Below are 25,042 nucleotides of genomic sequence, written 5' to 3'. Positions count from 1 at the left end.
TCCCAGAACAGGGCTTGAAATGACACTTGCCTTGGTTAATGTGTGAAGTCAGTGGGAGTCCTGGGCATTGAGTGCGTCTCCAGATCAGACCAATTGTGTGCTGTATGATTTCACTGCTACAGACCAGGCCAGAGGTGAGGCACAAGATCAAGAATGTACGCAGCACAGGATGTGCTGCCAGCTGCCTGGCTTCTCTGTGCAGGGGACATGGCCATCCAAACTGAAGAGCTTTGTGTTTTTGGAATGATCTCAGTGATTATTGGAGCCCAAGGGCGATGGTGAATGGTTGAAGGACACATACACTGTTGGCATTAGCCAGTGGGTTTTCAGTGTGGTGTCACCATTGTGCTGGTTTGCCATGGACCAGGTTGTTGCTGGAGCTCAAGAAGTGGGGAGCAGGGTGCGAGGAGGTGCCCTGGTCAGGGAGCAAGCTGCAGTGTGTCTGGAACACAAGCCTGTTGCTTGTGGGGTGCAGGCTGGATGAACTGGATCAAGGTGACTGTGCAGAGGTGTCCCTCTTCCCGCCTCTGCACCAATCTGGGGCAGCTGCTGGGTCTATGCTCTGGCTAGAACGGACTCCCTGGGACTCCGGCACGGCACCCGTGCTCCCCCTGCAATGCTCCTGGCGCTGCCATGGGCACAATCCAGCCTTCTCTTCATTTCCCATTCCTCCCTGTCTGTATCAGGGCCATTGTCACCGCTTTCCTGTGCGCCTCTTTGTGTAGTGTGTGTACCCTCCTTCTCCTCGCTATCCTTTTGCTCTGTGATCTGATGAGCCAACCCTGTGTAACACAATTAAGCCAGCTGAACCCCTCTGATCTGCTTGGTGCGTGAGCTGCCTGTATCTCCTACTCTGCGCTGGCGGCTTCTTCTGGGAGGACATTTGAAAGTTGCCTAAACTTGCCAAGTAACTGATCTTGTGGTCGTTCGGCACGTGCTAGCTGCTGACTTGTCTCTCCAAGCTCATGTGATTCTTAAGATCTAATAGACATTTGTGTGTGTGTGTGTGGGGGGGGGTGAGGGGCGCGATGGAAAAAGAAATGATGCATTCTCTGATTTCTGTGGAAAAGTCCTTTTCGGCTCAGGGGAGGGGAAGGTAGATTCCTGTTTTTCCTGCAGTTCAACACAATGTGTTAATCTCACTGGGCCCTGCTAGCAGTGGCAGTCGGAGAGCTCAGCTGTGGAGTCCCATGGCAATCCATCCTCTCCCCTGCCTGGTTCAGTCTCTCTAGGTAGCCCCTAGGGGAGAGTGAGAGTCAGTGTGGACTAAACTGCCAGCAGGGCATCCGCTCCTGATCAGACACTGACTGAGGGAGGAGCACTTTTAATATTCCCCCTCCCCCCGCATAACCACTAAGTCATTCTGTGGCTTGGGTATTCACCTGGATTCCTCTTTGCTTCTGGGTACCCCAACAGCCCCAGTGGCAAAATCCAGCCTACCCTAGCTGCAGCTGGCAGGGAGACTTCTGCTTCCTCCTCTTGCCAGATGCAGAACTGGCCTTGGTGATCCATGCAGTCACCCCCTCTGAGCCTGGTGACTGGGGTCCTCCATGCCTAGGTGTGCAACCGCTGACCTCAGAATAACTGCAGCTGGTTGGGAACACAGCTGAGTGTGTGCTCAGTGACGCAGGCTTTGCTCCAGGGCTCCACCATACTCTCTGCAGTGGTTTGCCACTGAATAGCAGGTCAAACTCCTCTTGAGAGCCCTCCATGGCCCGGGGCCAAGTAGCTCGAGGGACTACCCCACCCTGTGTAATGATGGCCCTCCATGACAGCCTCACTCTGCCCAGCCAATAGCCCTGCCAGCCTCCAGAGAGAAACCCCATGCTCGGGGGCAGGCCAGGAATCTCCATGTGGCTACGAAGCTCACTTCCCAGAGAGATCAGGATGGCCACAGACCACACTGACTTTGGAGCTATCTGTAACACGCACTTCTTCAACCAGCATTCCCATGTTTCTACCCCTTTGCGGGGTGGCAGATTTTTGCTTAAAATATTTTTTTATATATAAATACCCTTGCTGATTGCAGGCAAAACAGAGGAATTACCCCCATATTTTTTGGTGTTTGTTTTATAGGCAGGCCAGGTATTAATGGCTTCTATCTTTATTAGTTAGGTAATTTGCATTAACACAAACACTTTCTGGATTGCTTTTGGATTCAAAGCCATTAGCAGCTCTGTGACACTGTCTTAAAAGGGACGCAATCAATTTTCACCAGAGTTCTGATTACTTTTAACTTTTGCTTTTAAAACACACAGTGATTTAAAAAGGAAAACACAACCTTTTGTGGCTTCCTTTGGAGCCCTTATAGGATTTTAATTAAGTATCCTGGTAGGTTTGCATTTTTTTACCTTTTTTATAATATACACCGCACATATACTGGGGGAAATGCACATTCCTTTTACATTGCTTTGTTTTTACATAGATGTATATAGATTACGTCCCCTTTATACATTTTGGGCAGTTAAGTTCCAATAGAACCCCCTTATGTTCTTTTAGCAAATTTGAGTACTAAATTGTCCATAGTCAAATGATTTCCATTAGATAGCTTTTTCGCCTGGATTATTTACAGACATTCCTTTGGAAAAGGGCCCATTTGCCTCCAGAATAGCTGCAAAGAAACCAAGAATTCTCTTTTTCTCTAACACTTTTACAACATTTAACTGTTTAATTCCCTCCAGCCTCTGCAGAGTTAACTTTTCACTCTCTGTCCTTAAATCACTTGCTTATCTTCCAAAATGAGATTGTAATCAACTTGGATTTTAGTATTCCAAGTACTATTTCAGGGATTTAAATTCCCCATATCTGTACGCACTCCTTTCCTTACTCCTGCCACTATGCCCTCAAGTCTTCCAACCTGTTTTCCAATTTCTTTATTTGTTGCCTGCCTGCTTATCTGGGCCCGATCCTGTTTTTCTCATTGAACCGTCCCTTTCCATGGGCACAGGCTTTGTTCCACTACCAATTTAGCAAGGAGGGTGGGCTCCTTAACTAGCTCCTATCTCTCCTGGTCCCTTTCCTCTTCATAATCACCCCACGAGGTGCTCTCCTCGTAGTTGGGGGTGCCATACATATGATCTTCTCCCCCTTCACCCGCTGGACCTCTCGGTCTTAATGAGGGCCGCTATAGGGGTGCAACAAGGTTCCGCCCAATATCGAGGATCCTCACAAGGTTCACCCGAATCATTCCCTGTGAGGCTCGCCACCTGGACCGAATGCATGGCCAGTTGACATTTTAACTGTTCAATTTCCTTTTCATGGCGAGCACACTGCCTTCGTGGCGTGTGCTGAGCACGAATAGTCAAGTCTTTGACTAGTCCCTGAAGGACTGGTATTTGCTTAGCCAGTGCTTCCAGGTGGGTGCGTTCTGCCTTTTCTGCCTGGAAGTCCTGTCTCAAGGCTTGCAACTTATCATAGAATCATAGAATATCAGAGTTGGAAGGGACCTCAAGAGGTCATCTAGTCCAACCCCCTGCTCAAAGCAGGACCAATTCCCAGCTAAATCATCCCAGCCAGGGCTTTGTCAAGCCGGGCCTTAAAAACCTCCAAGGAAGGAGACTCCACCACCTCCCTAGGTAACGCATTCCAGTGTTTCACCACCCTCCTAGTGAAATAGTTTTTCCTGATATCCAACCTGGACCTCCCCCACTGCAACTTGAGACCATTGCTCCTTGTTCTGTCATCTGCCACCACTGAGAACAGCCGAGCTCCATCCTCTTTGGAACCCCCCTTCAGGTAGTTGAAGGCGGCTATCAAATCCCCCCTCATTCTTCTCTTCTGGAGACTAAACAATCCCAGTTCCCTCAGCCTCTCCTCATAAGTCATGTGCTCCAGACCCCTAATCATTTTTGTTGCCCTCCTCTGGACTCTTTCCAATTTTTCCACATCCTTCTTGTAGTGTGGGGACCAAAACTGGACACAATATTCCAGATGAGGCCTCACCAATGTCGAATAAAGGGGAACGATCACGTTCCTCGATCTGCTGGCAATGCCCCTACTTATACAGCCCAAAATGCTGTTAGCCTTCTTGGCAACAAGAGCACACTGTTGACTCATATCCAGCTTCTCGTCCACTGTGACCCCTAGGTCCTTTTCTGCAGAACTGCTACCTAGCCATTCGGTCCCTAGTCTGTAGCAGTGCATGGGATTCTTCCGTCCTAAGTGCAGGACTCTGCACTTGTCCTTGTTGAACCTCATCAGGTTTTTTTTTGGCCCAATCCTCTAATTTGTCTAGGTCCCTCTGTATCCGATCCCTACCCTCTAGTGTATCTACCACGCCTCCTAGTTTAGTGTCATCTGCAAACTTGCTGAGAGTGCAGTCCACACCATCCTCCAGATCATTAATAAAGATATTAAACAAAACCGGCCCCAGGACCAACCCTTGGGGCACTCCGCTTGAAATCGGCTGCCAACTAGACATGGACAACTAGAACTTGTCCTGGGCATAGGCTTAGGTTGCAGCCTGGTTAGTAATCTGCGCTTTCAGTTGCTCAATTTCCACCAGCTGTCGAGTACACACCTCCTTCCTTCTCCCCAACTCCTCTTTCTGTCCCGACAACATTTGATACCACATGGCTGCTGCAGTTCAAATTACTCCCACAGTGGCCCCTAGGTTTTTACCCTTTTGCTTTTTTTACACGGAACCCCAGCGACTGTATCCCACCTTGGTGAGAATCCTCTCCAGCCGTGAGAGGTCCTCACCCCCTTTTGAAAGAGGCAGCAGAGTTCTGTCCCTCTTTGCTGTCTCCCCCATGGCTCGGGCATCAGGTCCACCTGCCTCCCGTGACACCAGCGGGCCAGGCAGCCGGACTACCGTATCCGTGCTCCATAATGCCTGTACGTCCAGCCTTGAACCCATCGTTGATGCCATCGCCTATGACTGCGGGACTCCCGAGTTCGCAGCTGTACCCTTCTGTTTCCTGAACACGTTATCACAAGCCATTAGTACCACTTTTAAGGTGTTTTTAATTACTTGAGATTTCACTCTGCCCACACTGACCAGCACCAGGGCTTACAATGTTTACGCCCCCTGGGCCCGAGGGAGAGATGCTGAGCCTCCCTCCGTATTACTCGGTCCAATACCACTGAGGGTCCATACACCAAAAACCCTTCCTGGGCAGAGCGAGACACCCTATGTTCTCCTCTTTAACTCAGGCATGCTACGGCTGAGGATGTATGCACTGAGGATTATATGCGTGGAGCGAGACTGCCTGAGTCCTCCTCCCATTACCCGGGACTTGTACAACCCGGGGGTATATCCACCTGCACCCTACCCCCGCCAACCGAGGTGGAGAGAGGAAGGCTAAACCTCTCTCCGGTTCTCAGACCTACTAAGGCTGAGAGTGGGCACACCTTTAATCATAAAATCCTCAACATGGAATACCAACAGTGCTGGACAGAGCAAACACGAAATACCAAGGGCAAAGCAGTTGGTGCGCTCTGCAGGGACCCCCCTCCGCAATTCTCCACCAAAACTGTGACAGATTTATGTTACCAATCTGCCTGAGGCATCAGGTAATCAGGCTGAGGCCGCAGGATCTTTAGGGGAGGAGATGACAGAGCACACCAAGTGTTTAAGTTTTAAAGCTTTATTAATAAAATAATAAAATAACAGCGGTGAGTGTTGGGACTGCTCCCACATCACTCAAAGGAAGCAAGAAAGCGTTAGTACCCCAGCCCTAACCCACTTTCATACTCACGCACGAAATGAGGCTGGCCAAGCCTGGGTGTAACGTAAGAAGAAGTGGGCGGGGGGATGGGAGTTCTTGTCCCGTGCATGGGTCATCCAGGGTCCGCTGTGATCTCTGACTTGCTTTGGCACTTGGGAGGGTTTTTAGTCCTGGGTTCTTTTGGGGGTGTTTTTGTTTAGGGCCCTCTGTTCCTGGTGCTCTTTGTACCAGCCAAACTGGCTCACTGTGGCCTCCATGGCTTTCCCAAAACACGCCAGCTCCAGAGACTTTGTTTTCCCCCCAGTTGGCCTTTGCCATCTCATTCGCTCTCACTGTTCTCACTGCAATCTCTGCAGCCTTGCTCAACTTAGTTCTCCTCTTCTCATGGCTGGTCAGCTGCAGATTTCTCGTCGAGCCCATGACCTTGGACCAGGGTCAGCATCTTATCTTCAGACGGAGCTAGCTGAAGTGTCAAGTTAACCTGTTCTCTGTTCTCTTCCTCCCTCCCCCTTTGGCCTTTTGCAACCTGTAAAGGAATCTTCCACTTTACACTCACACACCTTTGACCCTTCCCCGAAATGCCTTGCGATGCTTGCAACCGTGTTAGAAACATACAGTGCTAATTTGCCTCCCCGTGGGACCCCCTGGGGGAGGGAGTCCTTGGGCCTGTGACACCCCTACGGCTGCTGGGGCTGGGACGCCCTGCTAGGCCTGCTGGCTGCATTGAAGTGATGTGCCGGAGTGATCATAGCACTGGCAACACACACAATGGGTAAGGCAGGTTACTGAGCTGTAGGAAGCCAGAACCGGGCAGCATGGCTGAGAAGGTGATGAGTCATGGCCACTGCATGGCGTGTAGGGAAGGGTGGCTGGTTTACAACGAGGATAGTATGTGATTTACTGTCCCTGGCAGATGGTTGACTCAGCAGAGCTGGCTCTATGGCTGTCCCTGGGAATGGATGTGTTCCCCCATCCTGCCTTTTCTATCTGTTAATGATGTTTAACAGCTTGGGGGTCACATCCAGGTCTGGGGTGAACAGCTCCTCCCCAGGCTGAGAGCAGGGACCTGTATTCTCATTGGTGCCTCGGAGGTTCCAGCAGGGCAGCCTCAAAGCTCAGTGTGCAGCGGCTGATGGCAAAGGGTTAAAGGTGGGCTCCTATGCTCTCACTCTAGGCTCTGAGGAGCCCAGATCACACCAGTGTCCTTTATACTTCTCTATGCTGCTGGGACCATAGTGCTCCACCCACCCAAAAGTGACGGGATTGTTTTCTTGCTCCATTGGCTGGCAGGCGCATGGGTCAGAGGAGGGAGTGCTCTGCAGCAGCATGCCCAGCACCAGTGGCTCAGCTGATGTTTGCATTGCTCTGCAGCCCCAGCTCCGGCCAGCTCACAAGCAGTGGTTATGGACTCTGGAGGCAGTTCTAGTCAGCCAGGTGGCTGCTGTGATCCACAGGCCTTTGTGCAGTATGAGATGAATGAGGGGTTCTGGGCGTATTTGGAGGGCCCCAGGCTACATGGGCTCTTCATGGCGTTTCTCGGCTGCATGTTGGAGAATCACAGCAGGAGGCAGTATTTGTATTTCCATGCATCTGCAGCCCGGTATATGCCAGCACTTTCCCCGTCCAACTGGCAGGGGTGTGGACATCCTGCACGGGAATTGCATCAGACTGCTTACCGAGGTCTGGCTCTAGCCAGTCCCCACCCCCTCCCATCAGTCACAGCTTCAGGGAAATATCCCATACCTGCTGGAGCTGCAGATACCACCATCTAAGCCTTCGCTAAGTGAAGCCATTACTGATTAATAAACCTTGTCCTGAGCAGGACTCCTGGTTGAAATGATGCCCCATTATTTGATTATATACGATTACCCAATTATTTCCCTACTATCAAAATAAATCCCTGCTCCCCCCCCATCCTATTGCACTTGAAACAAACTAGCCAGCCAAGAACACCTAGGCTTTCTCCTTCCGACTCAGCAGCCTACCCACCTCCCTTCTGAGTGCTTCCCTCGGCAAAGAGGTAAGCCTGTAACATAGTCTAGTCAGATGAAGATTGGACTGTCTATTTGTCTGCCTTTCCCCTGCATCTCACTCCTCGCTAGTAGGGACCATCTGTAGGGGGAACGGTGGTCCAGTTTCCATGCCTGTTCAGTGCCTGGCCCCTCTGCTAAGAGTGCCAAAAAGGGATTTGGTGGCGGTTTTGTTATGTGGACACTGAGAACTGGACTGAGACCATCAACTCAGGGCGGGAGGGATAGCTCAGTGGTTTGAGCATTAGCCTGCTAAACCCAGGGTTGTGAGTTCCATCCTTGAGAGGGCCATTTAGGGATCTGGGGTAAAAACCTGTCTGGGGATTGGGCCTGTTTTGAGCAGGGGGTTGGACGAGATGACCTCCTGAGGTCCCTTCTAACCCTGATATTCTATGATTCTAACTCCTTTAACCACACCCAGCCATCAGATGGCAGCAGCAGCCTTCCAATGCTGGTGTAAGCCAGTTATCTAGAGGCAAGCAAGCTCCATCTCCATGACTTGCTGTGCTGTTCATTTCCAGTTCTTTATGGCAGGTGTCTGCAGAAAGGTTTGATTGCTAATGAGGGTGGCCAAATGCTGACAGCTCATCTACAGTGTGTTTGTATCTATCTGTTTCTTTCTAGCCATCGTTAACCCAAAGCAGCCCAAAGAGACGCCCAAAAGCTTCAGCTTTGACTATTCCTATTGGTCTCACACCACGGTAAGTGGAAACCTGCTGTTCCAGGTGGATTTTCCTGCCCTGAGGCCCTTTTGCAATGGGGAGTTTGTTAAGCTGGGGTCAGATGGGATGGAGTGAGTCAAAGGTTTTGATATAAGGACTGCCAACTGTGAAAGAGGGGGCAGTCTCCTTGACCATTGTACTTTAGGGTTCACCTCCTTACGAGATGACTTAGCTGATGTGGTCCCAAATCAACCACTGGGTGGCACACCAGGGCTGGTCACCCTTCCCCCTTCCAGCCACTGTGAAAGAACCCAAGCCGTGGGTTTCCAAACAGGTCCGAGGGCGGGGACACAAGCCCTTTCATTATGGCTAGATGGGAGCAGGTTCCCAGAACTATAGGTAGCAGCAGCATTCTGATACTGTTTTCTGTTGTGACTCAGGTCACAGGATGGAAAAGGTCAAGAACTGCTGATCTAAGCTAAAAAATGATCTGTGGTAATCCCATGACAATGTAGCCCAGCCGCACAGCTGGGGCCAAGGGAATGCAGTGAAAAGTCCTGTGCCATGAATACATTCACTAAATAATTGTTCTTCAGCTGTGTTTGTGCCCTTTGTGCACTTGCTTTCCACAATCGTTTTAGCCAAGGAGTTCACTGGCAGGGGTATTCACTAAAACATGAATAGTGTCTGGAAGCTCATTTTTATTGGCTGTCTATGAGCATTGCTTCCAGGAAACTGGGATCTATCCATTCCATTCCTCCACTCAGAAACAGAAACACAGGGACCAATCACAGCGTGAAGTAGGAATATAGGTGACCAATCACAGCTTGCATTTTCATTACTTGCAACAAAATGCTCCCAAAAAAGCTACAGGTTGAAAGTAATTCATGTGAAGTGTTTCAGTAATTTCACATAACAGACCAACCCGAGACACAGTAACAGTCTGCTCCCAGACAATTCACACACAACTAGCCCTGAATTCTGACTAGCTGTTGTGAATTCTTTGCCCAGCTGTGTTCCTGGCTCCTCACTGTATCCCCTGTGCTCAGTGGGCACTAAAGAGCCTCAAATGTGTTAGCTACAAGGCTGGAAGGAGGTGTGCTGTACTGGAGGTAGAAACAAGATAGCATTTCTGAGAAAGCTTTTTACTAGGACACATCAGCTGGAGCCAAGTCCCTTATTTAACAATCTATTTCAATTTCAATCATCTAACTCAGAAAAGGCTCTAGGCACCCAAGGCATAGGTACCTGTGCAATCCAACCTGCCACAGCTAGGCTGCAGCAAGCCAATAGCTTTCCTCAGCAGTGCAATTTCCATCTCCCCTCCAGCCCTAAACCCCCAAATACAAATCTTACCCCTTCCCAAATGCCTGCCTGTCACAGAGCGCGTCACTCACCAACAGACTGACACCTCCCCCTGGTCATTCTAGGGATTAGCTCAAGGCCAACACTCCTGTCTGCCTTCTGCACCCTGTCACTCCTTCTCAACAGTCCACCTGCAACTCCTTTTCCTCTGCTATCGCTGCATTTCCTTGGGCCACTTCCCCATGGCCACAGATCTTCCTACCCTCAGCAGCCCGTCCGGAGCTCCTTCTCTTCTCCCTGGGTTCCTACCTGCACTGCTCTGTCCATGATGCTGTCGGGTTGCAGCCTACTCCAGATACAGTCCTCCCTCCTCAAGTTCCAGGCAGCTACTGAGCCCTGCTCTGCCCTGAGGCTCTTTGCTGGGCCCTGATTGGCTGCTCCTCACAGCCTCTTTCCCATTGGCTGCTTTTTGCACAGCCTCCTTAGGGTTCTATTAACCCCTTACTGGCCAGTGTGGGGTGGATGCCCCATCACACTGCCCAGAAGGATGGGGCTATGCACTGTGTCCAGGCTTTGAGAGCCAGAGAGGTCTGAATGGCAAAGTCCAGGGATTCTTGTGGAGAATGCCCTGCTGGCAGCTCCCTCTCTGATGTAACCCAGAGCTGGGCAGCTTTTCAGATCCTCAGACAGGTGTGTCACAATTTTAGTGAGGCGGAGTCTTGCCCAGCAATTCCCCAAGTGCGTCAGAGCAGCCCTCTGCTCAAAGCCAGGTGAGAGGGGGGCACAGTCTTGGTTGCCTTTCCTTCCCTCCCCACCCCATTCACATTATCTGTACCTTGATCAGGAAGCCAAGAGCTCTCAATGTCAGCATTGGAGTGCCACCAAGGGACTGGTGCTGAGAGGTTTTCCTTGGTGGCCCTACACTATGGAAGTTAAAGGATCACCTCCCCAGTCGGTGAAACATTGCCAGGGATGCCCCAGTGTGCCTCTGGTTTTGATATACGAGTGACTCAGCAACAGTAGTATGAGAAAATAATGCAGGCTCTGATTCTCCTCTGACTTGCACTAGGATGGGACAGGAGTAACTTTGCTCTACTGAGGTGAATGGAATTGCACCCAGATAAAACCAGTGCAAATGAAAGAAGAATGAGGGCCAGATGTTTCCCATTTTTCTTGTTTTCTTTTCTTCCACTTTCTCTTTCACACCTTCCCTCCCTTCTGACCTCTGTCTCTGGTTTCTCCTCCCCGCAGCCCGAAGACATCAATTATGCATCTCAGAAGCAAGTGTACCAGGACATCGGGGAGGAAATGTTGCAGCATGCCTTCGAGGGCTATAACGTGTGTATCTTTGCCTATGGGCAGACAGGTGCTGGCAAATCCTACACCATGATGGGGAGGCAGGAGAAGGATCAGCAAGGCATCATCCCACAGGTAACAGAGACTATCACCACCTGGGGGAGAGCACGCTGCTGGCTGTGAACAAAGAATACTCGTAGCTGGGTCATAGCCGGGAGCGTGTGGAGGAGAAGGAGGCTGCTGGGGGGTAGAGGGCAGGACAGATGAATCGTTCCCATGTGGGTGAAAGGCTGTCGCCCCCTGCATGTAGGGCCTTGATAGCTGCTGAGTGCCAGCCAGGAGACAGGAAGCAGTTACCTGCCGGGGGAGAGCAGGATGATGGCAGGAAGGACTGAGGAGTCAACAGGGCTGTGGCACCAGCGAGCACAGGAGTTACCAACCAGATGGGAAATTGACACAGAACTGGCTGCCTGGAACTTGACAAAGGGCAGGGCTGGGAGGAAGAATGGCTACTGGTCTCCTGGATTCTCTCCCACTCAGGGCAGCTGGAAAGTTAGAGTTGGGAGGGGATGTGAAGCTAGGAGCCCGGGATGGGAATCAATGCAGAAGGTATGAGCTGCTTGGAGGCCACCAAGCATCTGGGGAGTCGCCTTTAGGGCTCCTGGAAAGGGTCAGAGCAGAGCAAGGGAGATCCCAGACCTGCCATGAACAGAAAGGGGGCAGTAAAAGCATCAGTCCACAGAAACTAGCGGTGAGGTAGGTGGAGGCTCTCAGCAGAGATGCCTGAGTGGCTGGGAAACCTTTGGGCTGAATGACTGAGTCATACTGTGTCCTCATATACATCTTTCCAGCCCTGCGAGAGCCAGTGGCTGTGAGCGAGTGCAGACTTTGGCCGGACTGATTCCTGCTCTGACTCCAGGGGAGTAAGGCAGGGGAGTTCTACCAGGCATTAACCTGGCCACAAAGGTCTGATTCGTCAGAGCTGAAGCAGTTGAAAGCAGTTTGGCCGGACTGATTCCTGCTCTGACTCCAGGGAGTAAGGCAGGGGAGTTCTACCAGACATTAACCTGGCCACAAAGGTCTGATTCGTCAGAGCTGAAGCAGTTGAAATCCACAGTCCTGGCAGTGCCTTTGGCTGTGGCACTTAATCTACATGTCGCTCAGAGTCACTCAGAACAGGGTGTGAGTGAACACAGAGAACAGGCTCCCCTCCTGCCTGCCTGCCTTTCTGCTGCTCCCATTTCTGGGGTACAAGGAAGAATCCTTGTTTCCCTGGCACCATCCTCCCCTCCCCAATGACTCTGGCTGCATTATGTGGGATGTGAGCAACCATGTCTCCTTCTCTCCTTATCTGCTGCAGCTGTGCGAGGACCTCTTCTCCCGAATCAACGACACCACGAATGACAACATGTCCTATTCTGTGGAGGTACGGGGCCCTTCCCGCTGACAGTGGGGGCGTTCTGCTGGGGAGAGCACCTATTGAGGAGACAGGGACGATATGTTAAGGTGGGCCGTTGCCAGCATCGCTGCATGGGCCTGCCCTGCTCCTTCCCTGAGTCAGTTACCCTGCGTATTAACCAAAGAGTAGCTCCCATGTAATACTACCTGCAGCTCCAGGCTCAGGCCCTTGAGGAGACCTGCCTTCCTTGCTCTGTCACTCCCAGGCCCTAGTACCCTTGCACAGAGACCTGCTCTCATCTGGGTTCAGGGAGGGATCTAATGAGCTACAGCTGTTCTCAGGGGTCAGCAGTCATTGGCCTGCAGCCCTCAGGTTTCAGGGATCTCAGTCCTGCTGTGATCTGGTTCCAGGTCCACCCCTGGATCTGACTTCGCTGTCGGGATACATACCCTCACCCAGGCCTGGCCTGCCTTCCCTGGCATCCCTTTAACTACGTGGGGTTGAAGTCAACATTATCTTGGTGATACTCTGACTGATTTAAAAGTGCCTTATATCAGTTCAGCTTAATTCAGTAACAAACCTATTTAGAATCCAGTTTAGCTAACTAAGCAACTCTGGTGTGTAGACAAAGTCACTCGCACTTCCGTAGCCCCTTGTGCAGACTGGCAGGTGAGGCATGCAGGGCCTCAGCAGGGCAGGAGGAAAGCTGGCTGCATGCTGGGCAGGGTTTGCCCATGGCCCTTATGCCACACTCTGCCCTCATTCACGCTAACACAGCCATTGGAATCAATCGATCACTGCCTGGAACGGGGCGGCTCCTAGAGCAAGACACTGGGTGTGTCAGGATGGGTGACAACTGGGTCTGTGTCCTGTGTGATGTGGGAGCCCCTGCACCCATTGTCAGACACAGACTTTGTGCGCTCTGTCCCCTAGGTGAGCTACATGGAGATATATTGTGAGCGTGTGCGGGACCTGCTGAATCCCAAGAATAAGGGGAACCTGAGGGTAAGGGAGCACCCCCTCCTGGGTCCCTATGTAGAGGACCTCTCCAAGCTGGCTGTCACTTCCTACAATGACATCCAGGACCTGATGGACTCTGGGAATAAAGCCAGGTGAGAGGGGGGCACAGTCTTGGTTGCCTTTCCTTCCCTCCCCACCCCAGTGCTGTCCGGAGAATCCCCTGCTTTACATCACCCAGTGTGTGCTCCACATCCTAGGCCCCTGCCTTCTGGCTGGGAGGGCCTAGACGCGTTTGCCTCAGAAATCACTCGTCTTCTTTCCTGAGCTGGCTAGGTGGGCTGCTGGTGAGAGCCCTGTTGTGCTTTTGCCTCTATATCTCAACGAGCACAAAGCAGACAGGATCAGAGAGAGCAGCCACACTGCAGCACTCACTCACCGACCCAGGTTTGTTTTCATCTTGTCTCCTTAGTGCTGTCCACTAGCCTCATGTTGCCCTGTGGTGGAGCCAATCCTGAGTCTTGTCCCCAGGGAGCTGTGGAGGTGGGACTGGGCGTGTGGGACCTGGCGCAGAGCCCACTGAATTCAATGGGGAGACCCTCATTGACTGCAGCGGGCTTTGCGTGAGCTCCTTAGAAGCGGAGGTGTCCAAACCAGAGCTGAGCATTAAGAGGTGGTCCAGCGTGAGCTCCATTGACTCACGCTCTTCTCAATCTTGCCTTGTGGAGTTACCGAGCTCTGCCTGACGTCACCAGCTCTGCGCTCTGAGCAAGTGCTGCTAGTGGCTGCCAAGCTGCAGGATTCCATGCCTCCCTGCCCTCTTTCCCCCACAGGACAGTCGCTGCCACAAACATGAACGAAACCAGCAGCCGATCGCACGCTGTCTTCAACATCATCTTCACCCAGAAACGACACGATGCAGAAACCGACGTCACCACCGAGAAGGTGAGCACAAAGAGGGGTGTTTCTTCAGTGAGGCTGAGCAGCACTTTCCCAGTTCCTGTGCTCTGGCTGGTGGAGAGAGGGTGTGACTGTTGGGCTAAAGGGGCTGAGATAAGAGGTCCTTTAGTTCTGCTCTGGGCGGGGTTTTCAGCACATTGGGCCCATCTGAGCCTTGCTACGCATTATAGTGGCAGTAACAGTGGGCAGCTTTCCCCGCAAAAGCCTAGTGTATGCCCCACCCAGGGGCGACCGACCGAGCTTGAGCCACTTATCTGATTTCTCAAACAAATGGGGACTTGGAGCCCAACCCCCCTGCAGTTTTGTTTGTTGACCAACTCCTGATTTTGTCAATCTCTGTTTGAATGGGCAGGGCTGGAAACCTGCTCTCCCTGACTCTGGATAAAACAGGACTTGGACCCAAACTGCTGTTAGTGCAAAAATAAAGCTCTCCCGGGTGGAGACCATATATTGAACCAATCCCTTGCTCTGGTGCCAGGGGTGCTGTGCTGCTGGCAGGATTGTCTTTTGGTGAGGTCCTGGCTACTTATGGCCACTAAGCACCCCAAGTCACTCTTTGCAAGAGTAGGCATGTTAGCTATAGTGTCCAGACCCTATTCCAATTTGGATAATCACATTATTCCTCCCCCAGATCCACCTTCCCACCCTGAACAGTTTCCGTTGAACCAAGTATTTACTTCCTCCTCCAAACTGCTGTGCAGCATGACTGCACACTGTTAAACAGCTGTTGCATTTCACACCAGAGGTGGTTGCATTTCAGTGGTGGATTGTGATTCCTGTTTGCACCATTTGCATAGCAATGCGTCAAGTACTTGGGGACCCTTCTGGATAGGTGCAAGTCATTGTTGTGCCCTCAATGGCAGGCATCCCTCTTTGCTTATAGGTCAGCAAAATCAGCCTGGTCGACCTGGCTGGGAGTGAACGGGCCGACTCTACAGGGGCCAAGGGCACAAGGCTAAAGGTAAGAGAAAAGCATGAGTCAGGAGCTGCACTCAGTGCCAGGTGCTCTTTATGCATCCCAACCATGGAGAGGTGTTCTCATTTCTTTGGTGGATTCTCAGACAGCTGGAGTGCCAGTAACAATTCCCTGATTAGCCACTAAACCCACCACAACCACTGCTCCCCACTGGTTTGCTCTGGGGGACCAGCCACATGCAATGCCTTTCCTCTCCCCAGGGGGGCCCTGGCAGGGAGGGAGCTGGCTGTTGGCCATGTTTGCTATCATCTGTGGATCTGAGCCTGGCTATTGTGCTGAGCTGCAGACACCCACACGTCCTTAAGCTGATTCGTGTGTCAGGACCCTCTCTATCAGTTGACTTTTGGAGGCTGGATTTTCTGTCTTCCTTCAACAGGAGGGAGCGAACATCAACAAGTCTCTGACCACACTGGGGAAGGTCATCTCTGCGCTGGCTGAAATGGTAGGTCGGTCAAGGAGGTCTGTCCACAGGGTGGGACTGATTACATAGGACCACACTGTGTAACCCTGAAGCACTGACTCACAGGTAGTCCCATTGACACTTATGGACCCACTGACATGAATCAGTGCTCACCCCGCGAGTTAGGGCTGCACACATTAGGCCCCAGTGATGCTGTCGGATGAGCAGCCCTTGTAGTCCCTTGTGCTGTGACTATGAAATGTTCTCCAAGGCAAACGTTCCAGGAACGAGCCAACAAAACAGCCCTCTCTTCCCATGGCTCAAGGATATCAGCCCCTGAGCTCACTCTCTCTTGCACACACCCTTGCTGGCATAGAATGGCAGGTATTCCTGATGGACTCTGGCAGCACTTGGTGCCTGGCAGACTCCCCCAGTCTGGAGTGGGGGAATCTTTAGAACGATCCATGTTGCATGGGACTGGCTAGAGTGTTGGTTGTATGTGCCTGGTGGGGCGGGGCAGTTGGTGGGTGGGAAGGGTGAGCTTGGATCTCCTGGGAATGGAGATTGGGGATCGTTGATGGATATATATTAACAGATACATTTTTAAGAGGAGCTAGAGCCATTAGGCAGCCGGGCAGGACAGGAAATGGAGCCAGGATCATAAGCATCTCTCACCGCTTTGTTCACTTTGTGGATATGGGGATCCCTTTCCCCGCCCTCTGTCTGGCTTTGATTTTTCTCAGTATATGCTCTCTGGGAGAGGGGTTGTTTCCCTTTGTGTTTAGGGTGCTACGGCAATCTAAATAATAACTCCCAGTCACAAGTCCTGTGCCACAGCCTAGCTGATGAAACTCCAGCACTTCCTCTTAGCAGAGGGGCAAGCAGGGTGAGAGGAGCCTTTGTGTGGGTTCCCCCCACCACGCTCACCCCTCCATTGCGAGCTGCACGGCAGTGCCCATGCTCAGAGCCTGCTCTCTGTGGAGAGCTCTTCATCTCGGAGAGGTAGAGGCTTTTCCCGGGTGGTGGAGGGGAAGTTGCAGTTACCCACAGCCCCTTGTCCCGACTGAAGCAAACTGTCCTTCTCTTTGGCTTCTCTTTGTCTCACATGCTCATGTGATGGTAAACAATGTCTCTGGTTTCCTTTCAGGATTCGGGGCCCAATAAGGTATGTGCTTTGAGGGTTCTGTTCCTTGGCTTGGGTGATCAAACATGGGCAGGGGTGCTGTGGACGGAAAGGGGGAGGTTACTGAGATGCAGCCCAGGACCATGCTGTTGCGTGGATTTTTAAACCGAGCGCCCCATTGTTTTCAGCTCTGCTCTGAAATTCAGGCACAATTTGACCTCCAATGAGGTTCTGTGCTGCAAACCCGTGGCTCCACTGACTGGTGACCTACAGCAGAGGCAGTGCAGCAAAGGGCTGGCCAACAGCAAGGCCAGTCAAAATGGTACCAACAGGAGGTGGCCTTATTCACTGCCCACAGAGCATCTTTTAACCTTGGCTCCTTTCAGCTCCCTGCATTTGAGATTAATATCTCAGTGGAGCAGCTGTGGTGGAGAGGAGAGCCAGGCTGGCTTTTGCTAATCTGAGTCAGCTGGAAATGGAGGGAGGGATGAGGCAGATTAGGCTTAGCATAGTGTTTCTCAGGTGCATTGGCGTCTCCTGGGGCTATGCTGCCATTGTTGCAAGATCAGCCTAGAGCTGGAAGTCACCTGGGGACTGTTGCTTCTTCTGTGTAAAATCTTTTGTGGGAATGAAGGGGAGAGTTCACTGGCCTAGGCATTGGTGTGTAACTGGGCTGGATGGGAGCAAGGGACGGACAAACTGGTTCTACTGCAATAAGAATCAAACCGAACCCAAACCAAACCTCTATTGAGGTCTGAAAATATTCAGTTCACTTCCCCCCAGTCCGTTATAGTCATCTCTGCCTTGCCTGCACTTCTGTCTCTCTCAGGTGCTGGTATGGCCCCTGTTACCATAGAACCTGGTGCGTCACAACACCTGTGTGAGGTCGGGCGTACCGAGGCCAAGTGACTTGCCAAGGTCACCCAAGAAGTCTGGGGCAGAGCAAGGACTTGGACCCAAGTCCTTGGCTAGTTTCCTGTCCATTGGACATCACATCCTGGCTGTGGGGATGGGGGTGGAAGTGGGAGGCAGAGTTGTTCTTGATGTGTTTCTGGTCCACCCCAAAGCAGAAAATCTCCATAGACAGACTCTTCTTGTGGGATTGCTAGGTGTAGATAATTCGGTCAGCATACAGACTTTGGGTCCTTATCGAACCTCTGAACTGTAGGTGGTTTGCTCTGGGCTAGGGGAAGCTCAAGGGTGTGCCTTTGGCCAGATGTGGTTGGAGGTCACTAGGCGAATGACCCTGGTTGATACTGACTGAGAGCCTACTACCTTTGAAGAGAACGAGGTGTCTCATTTCCCTGCTGTGCTCTCTTCCTCCAGAATAAAAAGAAGAAAAAGACAGACTTCATCCCGTACCGGGACTCCGTGCTGACCTGGCTCCTCCGGGAAAACCTGGGTGAGGGAAGGAGTCTGGTTCACTTAGTTTGCCCTCGTTCTGGCCTTAACTCACTGAATTTCGAGGCAACAGACCTCCAGAGGTCCCTGTCTCCTGAACTTTTGTAGTCTCCTTGCTTTAACTCCTCCCCCTCCCTCTGCCCTCCGGCTGTCAGGGACTCTCCCAACCCATTCAAAGCACTAGATGTTCCTGTGCTGGAGTTCTATGTGACCCTGTGAGCTGGGAGGGTTGCGGGGTGGGGATATTGTTTGGTATGTGTGCTCTGTGGGCAGAATGATAGGGATGCTCTGACAGGAAGGGGAAAGCAGAGAGAAGGGGGGTTAAAAAGAGGGCCCAGGAACAGATCCACTTCATGGAGCCAAGAGTTTTTTTCTCTGGCAGGTGGTAATTCCAGGACTGCTATGGTTGCTGCTCTCAGCCCTGCTGATATCAACTACGATGAGACCCTCAGTACTTTAAGGTAGGCCTTTGTGACAACAGTTCATCCCCACGTCCCCTGCACAGGGGCTGGGGAACATGGAGTGTGACATCTGAAGTCTCAGCCTTAGACATTCCCCTCCTGTTGCCTTCACTGTTCCTTCATTCCACTACTGTTCCATAGCCCCTCACTGATACAGAGCTCCCCTCTGGGCAGTGCTCATCACTGCTCTTGTCAATGTCAAAGCAGCAGATGAGGCTCCCTAACCATTCAGGCCCCTAACAATTCGTTCTGTCAGTAGCATTACAGAGCACTCTCCTCCACCTCCAGCCACTGGTCTTCCTAGTCCCTCTCCCAGCTTGGCACTAGACTACACTGTGATGCTCTCCCTTGTGTTGCCGGATTTGCTCTGTGTCCTCCCACCACCTGTTACTGCAGATGGGAGTAGAATGGGGAGCCTCATGGCTGGAAGGTTACAGCTCTGAGGGAGCCTTCGGATGTCTGAGCTGTGCTAACCAGGGCTCTGCCAGAAGTCATGCTTTATGTTATTATATACAAATAGACCCCAGGTCTCCTGAATGCCAGTCCAATGCCGTAGCCCCTGGCCCATGCTGTCTCAGACCTGAGTGAGTGCTATAGGAAGTCTAGTGATTGGTCCTGTTTCTGCAGGTATGCTGACCGTGCCAAACAGATCAGATGCAACGCTGTCATTAATGAGGATCCTAACAATAAGCTGATCAGGGAGCTGAAGGATGAGGTGGCTCGTCTGAGAGATCTGCTCTACGCCCAGGGTCTTGGAGACATCATTGACAGTACGTACCTCTCTGGGCTCTTGGCTGGGACCGGGATTTGCTTAGGAGAAGCAAGATGGAGCTCTCTAAATCTCAGTTTACTGGGGTAGGACAGGCTCAGCCATCCTCATCCCCATCATGTTGTGCAATGGCATTACATCACAAAGACATCTCCATTCCTTGCCCTGTTGCTCCTTGTAGTTCCTCTCCCTGACACTGCATCTCTGCCACAGCCTGCTGGGAAAGTCCCCTACTGACATCAGGGAGATGCATGCAATCACCACAATCCTGGGGACTCTAGCCTATGCCCCTCATGCTGACCGTGAACCCTAGTCTCCAGCCCCAGGGTGGCTCCACGGGGACAGGCTCATCCTCTGTGCTATTAGTCCCAGGACTCCTGTCCCAACAAAGAGCCAGTCTCAGCTTGGTGAGCGCTCCCTGTGTTGCTCCCAGGGAGATGTCCCCAGGCTGGGTCAATCTATGGCTTCTCTTCTCAACCTAGGGTCATGCTTCTCTGTTCCTTAGTCCTATACAGATGAACCTATTCTTGTTCTGTTTTCTTTGTCTTTCTTCCCACTCCCTCTCCTTTCTTTCTCTTAGCTAACACTGCTCCAGGACGACCTAAATGTGTGTATTTCCCATTGTGGGTGTTCTATGTGCTTCACTGCTTCTCCAAGACTCGGTCGTAGCAAAGGAACATACATACAGCATGGCAAAGGAGTCCAATAGCCTATAAGCAAGGGCCCAGCTATGGGAAGCTTGTGTGCTCTCACAGCTGTGCTGTGGCAGTGTTAAGGTGGTCATCTGCTCCTCCTCAGCAGTGCCCTGCCACAGTGCTCAGCTTGAGAGCTGACAGGACTTTGCTCCGGCCAAGGATGCACAGATCACTCAGGAGGATTGGTGGGCAACTGCCTGCATTGACATAGTAACCTCTTCGCACAGGGAGCTCCCTTTCCTCATTAGAAGGCTCATCCTTGGCCTTCATGTGAGGCTGTCATGCTTGATGGTTCTCCCAGATCCACAAGCAAAGGGACCTCCACAGCACCATCTGCTGTGGTGGGGGGGGGGGGGGGGATTGACATATGGCAAGGGCTGGGGAGTCCATGCACCAGTCTCCTTCAAACTCTGTGTCAGCTCTGCACAAGAGGTAGTGCAGCCCCAAGCCATATGGTCCTGGGTGTTGAGCTGGGGAAGCCAGACTGAGGCTAGCCAGCTTCTCTCAGTCAGTGCCTTGGTTGGGCTTTGAGCCAATGTACCGGAGTGGCCAGGGGTTAGCTGAAGAATTTGCCTGCATTGCGCTCTCCTCCAAAACATGTGAGATGGAATTGGTTTTCTAAGTGAACTTCCTGGGCCTCTTTTCTCCATGCTGTAACTATGGTTTCTGCTGCTTCTGTGCTGTTGCTGCTTCTGCTGGGCCTGGGACTAGTACCGATTCCAGTACTGGTTCTGCTGGCAATACCCTAACTATGGGCACTAAGTTATCTGCTTCCTACCACTGATATAAAATCACAAGTGTTCCCAGTGACCCAGCATTGATCCTGCTGCTGGTTGTACTGGGACCAGCAGGGCTACTGAACATGTGCTCCTAGACTTGACAAAGTGAACTGACTTTTGCTGGCATGCTGGGAGGCCCTGCAATCTGCGCCTTGTTTGTAAAAGAGCTGTGAACAGTCCAGCTGACATCCCTGGTCAGTGGCATAGCTAGAATCCATGTCAGTTTGGCAGAGAAACAGCCCACAATTACCCCGCTATGGTCCCAGGCGAACTAACAGCTGATGGGAGCCGAGTGCAGGTAGAATGATCTCAAACCATTGACTCCTTTTAGCAACTGCCTGACCTGGATCCCTTGGTCCATTGGGAACATACTTATGAGTCAGACTTCCTTTCCTTGTGAGAAGCCGGCCTGGATTTCTGGTCTCAGTTCATAGAATCATAGAAGATTAGGGTTGGACCTCAGGAGGTCATCTAGTCCAACCCCCTGCTCAAAGCAGGGCCAACCCCAACTAAATCATCCCAGCCAGGGCTTTGTCAAGCCAGGTCTTAAAAATTTCTTAGGATGGAGATTTCACCACTTTCCTAGGTAACCCATTCCAGTGTTTCACCACCCTCCTAGTGAAATAGTATTTCCTAATATCCAACCTAGACCTCCACCACTGCAACTTGACACCATTGCTCCTTGTTCTGTCATCTGTCACCGCTGAGAACAGCCAGCTCCATCCTCTTTGGAACCCCCCTTCAGGTAGTTGAAGGCTGCTATCAAATCCCACCTCACTCTTCTCTTCTGTAGATTAAATAAGCCCAATTCCCTCAGCCTCTCCTCATAAGTCATGTGTCTCAGTCCTGTAATAATTTTCTGTGCCCTCCGCTGGACTCTCTCCAATTTGTCCACATCCTTTCTGTAGTGGGGGCCCCAAAACTGGACGCAGTACTCCAGATGTGGCCTCACCGGTGCTGAATAGAGGGGAATAATCACTTCCCTCGATCTGCTGGCAACGCTTCTACTAATGCAGCCCAATATGCCGTTAGTCTTCTTGACAACAAGGGCACACTGTTGACTCATCTCCAGCTTCTCGTCCACTATAATCCCCAGGTCCTTTTCTGCAGAACTGCCGCTTAGCCAGTCGGTCCCCAGCCTGTAGCAGTGCATGGGATTCTTCCATCCTAAATGCAGGACTCTGCACTTCTCTTGTTGAACCTTATCAGATTTCTTTTGGCCCAATTCTGCAACTTGTCTAAGTCACTCTAGACCCTATCTCTACTCTCCAGCATATCTGCCTCTCCCCACAGTTTAGTGTCATCCGCAAACTTGCTGAGGATGCAGTCTATCTCATCATCCAGATCATTAATTAAGATGTTGAACAAAACGGGTGCCAGGACCGACCCCTAGGACACTCCGCTTGATACTGGCTGCCAACTAGACATTGAGCCGTTGATTGCTATCCATTGAGCCCGACTATCTAGCCAGCTTTCTATCCACGTTATAGTCCAGTCATCCAATCCATACTTTTTTAACTTGCTGGCAAGAATACTGTGGGAGACCGTATCAAAAGTTTTGTTAAAGTCAAGGTATATCACATCCACCGTTTTCCCCATGTCCAGAGAGCCAGTTATCTCATCATAGAAGACAATTAGTTTGGTCAGGCATGACTTGCCCTTGGTGAATCCATGTTGACTGTTCCTGATCACCTTCCTCTTCTCCAAGTGCTTCAAAATGGATTCCTTGAGGGCCTGCTCCATGATTTTTCCAGGGACTGACGTGAGGCTGGCAGGCCTGTAGTCCCCCGGATCCTCCTTCTCCCCTTTTTTTAAAGATGGGCACTATATTTGCCTTTTCCCAATCACCTGGGACCTCCCCCGATCACCATGAATTTTCAAAGATAATGGTCAATGGCTCTGCAATCACATCAGCCAATTCCTTCAGCATTAGATCTGTCCCCATGGACTTGTGCTTTTCTAAATAGTCCTTGACCTGTTCTTCCACCACTGAGGGCTGCTCACCTCCTCTCCATACGGTGCTGCCCAGTGCAGCAGTCTGGGTGCTAACTTTGTCTGTGAAGACCAGGCAAAAAAAGCATTGAGTACTTCAGCTTTTTCCACATCATCTGTCACTAGGATGCCTCCCCCATTCAGTAAGGGTCCCACACTTTCTCTGACCTTCTTGTTGCTAACATACTTGTAGAAACCCTTCTTGTTACCCTTCACATCCCTTGCTAGCTGCAACTCCAGGTGTGCTTTAGCCTTCCTGATTACACCCCTGCATGCTTGAGCAATATTTTTATACTCCTCCCTAGTCATCTGTCCAAGTTTCCACTTTTTGTAAGCTCCCTTTTTCTGTTTAAGTTCTCCGAAGATTTCTCTGTTAAGCCAAGCTGGTCGCCTGCCATATTTGCTATTCTTTCTGCACATCGGGATGGTTTGTTCCTGTGCCCTCAGTGAGGCTTCTTTAAAATACAGCCAGCTCTCCTGGACTCCTTTCCCCCTCATATTAGCCTCCATGGGGATCCTGCCCATCAGTTCCCTGAGGGAGTCAAAATCTGCTTTTCTGAAGTCCAGGGTCCGTATTCTGCTGCTCTCCTTTCTTCCTTGTGTCAGGATCCTGAATTCGACCATTTCATGATCACTGCTGCCCAGGTTGCCACCCACTTCTACTTCCCCTACCAGTTCTTCCCTGTTTGTGAGCAGAAGGTCAAGAGGAGCATGGCCCTTAGTTGGTTCCTCCAGCACTTGCACGAGGAAGTTGTCCCCAACACTCTCCAAAAACTTCCTGGATTGTCTGTGCATTGCTGTATTGTTCTCCCAGCAGATGTCAAGGTGATTGAAGTGCCCAATGAGAACTAGGGCCTGTGACCTGGAAACTTCTGTTAGGTGTCTGAAGAAAGCTTCGTCTACCTCGTTGTCCTGGTCTGGTGATCTATAGCAGATGCCACAACATCAACCTTGTTGCTCTCGCCTCTAAACTTAACCCAAAGACTCTCAACAGGCTTTTCCCCAGTTTCATATTGGAGCTCTGATCAATCATATCGCTCTCTTACATACAGTACAACTCCTCCACCTTTTCTCCCCACATTTTTGTATCCGTGCAAAGCTCTACCGATCAGCGCCTCCCCCTCCCTCCCAGTGCCTCCCGCCCGCTGTGGATCAGCTGTTTAGCGGTGTGCAGGAGGCGCGGGAAGGGGGAGGAGGAGGAGCGAGGGCGGGGTGCACTCAGTGGGTGGGGCGGAGCGGGATGGGGAAGGGCGGGGGCGGGGTAGGGGCTTAGGGGAAGGGATGGAGTGGGGGAAAGGCCTGAGGCAGAGCGGGGTCAAGAACCCCTGGGAAAGGACAAAGTCGGTGCCTGTGGACCCAAGGGCTACTAACAAATGCCTCCAGGGTGGTGGCCCTCTTCGTAAGTCGTATATATGTCTCTGCACCTTCTCCACGGGGTGGGGACTGGAGGTTTGCTATAGTGTAGCGAGAGGGGAGCCATGAATATCCTGGGAAAAAAAATTTGAAAAAGTCAGTAAAATCTGGGCCCCCAACATGTGGCTTTAAGGGGGCCCCTCATGGCCTGCCAGGCACTGTGCTGTTGCCCCTAGCCCAGAGGTGGGCAAACTATGGCCCGTGGGCCACATCCGGCCCATGGGACCGTCCTGCCTGGCCCCCGAGCTCCTGGCCCAGGCGGCTAGCCTCCGGGCCCTCCCCTGCCTTTTCCCCTCCCCCACAGCCTCAGCACACTTGCTACGCTGCCAGCGCAATGCTCTGGGCGGCGAGCTCCTGGGGCAGTACAGCTGCAGAGCCTGGCCTGACCCGGTACTCTGAGCTGTGTGGTGGCGGCGGCAGCTGCGTGGCCCGGCTCCAGCCAGGCAGCGCGGCTGTAGCCCCGCCAGCCACCGGTGCTCCAGGCTGTGCGGTAAGGGGGCAGGGAGCAGGGAGGGTTGGATAGAGGGCAGGGGAGTTCAGGGTGGTGGTCAGGGGGTGGGGGTGTGGATAGAGGGCGGGGTGGTCGGGGGGGAGCAGAGGGTTGAATGGGGGCAGGGGTCCTGGAAGGGCAGTCAGGAAGGAGTGGGGATGGACGGGGCGGCAGGGGACAGTCAGGGGCAGGGGTTCCGCGGGCAGTCTCAGGGGACAGGGAGAAGGGACGGTTGGATGTGGCAGAGGTCCGGGGGGGGCGGGGG

The 25,042-nt window shown here is 51.9% G+C and overlaps 1 protein-coding gene across 13 annotated transcripts in view; it reads left to right on the top strand.

The window, feature by feature from the left end:
• Nucleotides 1–25,042, top strand: part of KIF1A (kinesin family member 1A) — a 188,133-nt gene that overhangs the window by 58,019 nt on the left and 105,072 nt on the right. For 8 of the 13 annotated variants that reach the window (XM_034781042.1, XM_034781039.1, XM_034781047.1 and 5 more), the window contains exons 3-14: nucleotides 8,324–8,400; nucleotides 10,918–11,097; nucleotides 12,323–12,388; nucleotides 13,295–13,473; nucleotides 14,152–14,263; nucleotides 15,162–15,239; nucleotides 15,631–15,696; nucleotides 16,802–16,819; nucleotides 18,104–18,179; nucleotides 18,561–18,639; nucleotides 19,267–19,409; nucleotides 19,989–20,015. In XM_034781042.1, the coding sequence (XP_034636933.1) occupies nucleotides 8,324–8,400; nucleotides 10,918–11,097; nucleotides 12,323–12,388; nucleotides 13,295–13,473; nucleotides 14,152–14,263; nucleotides 15,162–15,239; nucleotides 15,631–15,696; nucleotides 16,802–16,819; nucleotides 18,104–18,179; nucleotides 18,561–18,639; nucleotides 19,267–19,409; nucleotides 19,989–20,015 (1,101 nt within the window). The remainder of the gene's footprint in view (nucleotides 1–8,323; nucleotides 8,401–10,917; nucleotides 11,098–12,322; nucleotides 12,389–13,294; nucleotides 13,474–14,151; nucleotides 14,264–15,161; nucleotides 15,240–15,630; nucleotides 15,697–16,801; nucleotides 16,820–18,103; nucleotides 18,180–18,560; nucleotides 18,640–19,266; nucleotides 19,410–19,988; nucleotides 20,016–25,042) is intronic. The other 5 variants (XM_034781045.1, XM_034781041.1, XM_034781051.1 and 2 more) reach the window with 1 other exon arrangement.

This window comes from Trachemys scripta, chromosome 9, assembly GCF_013100865.1.
Source record: "Trachemys scripta elegans isolate TJP31775 chromosome 9, CAS_Tse_1.0, whole genome shotgun sequence".
NCBI classification, from domain to species: Eukaryota; Metazoa; Chordata; order Testudines; family Emydidae; genus Trachemys; species Trachemys scripta.
The sequence above is the reverse complement of the archived record's forward strand: the minus strand, read 5'-3'. Positions and strand labels throughout refer to the sequence as shown.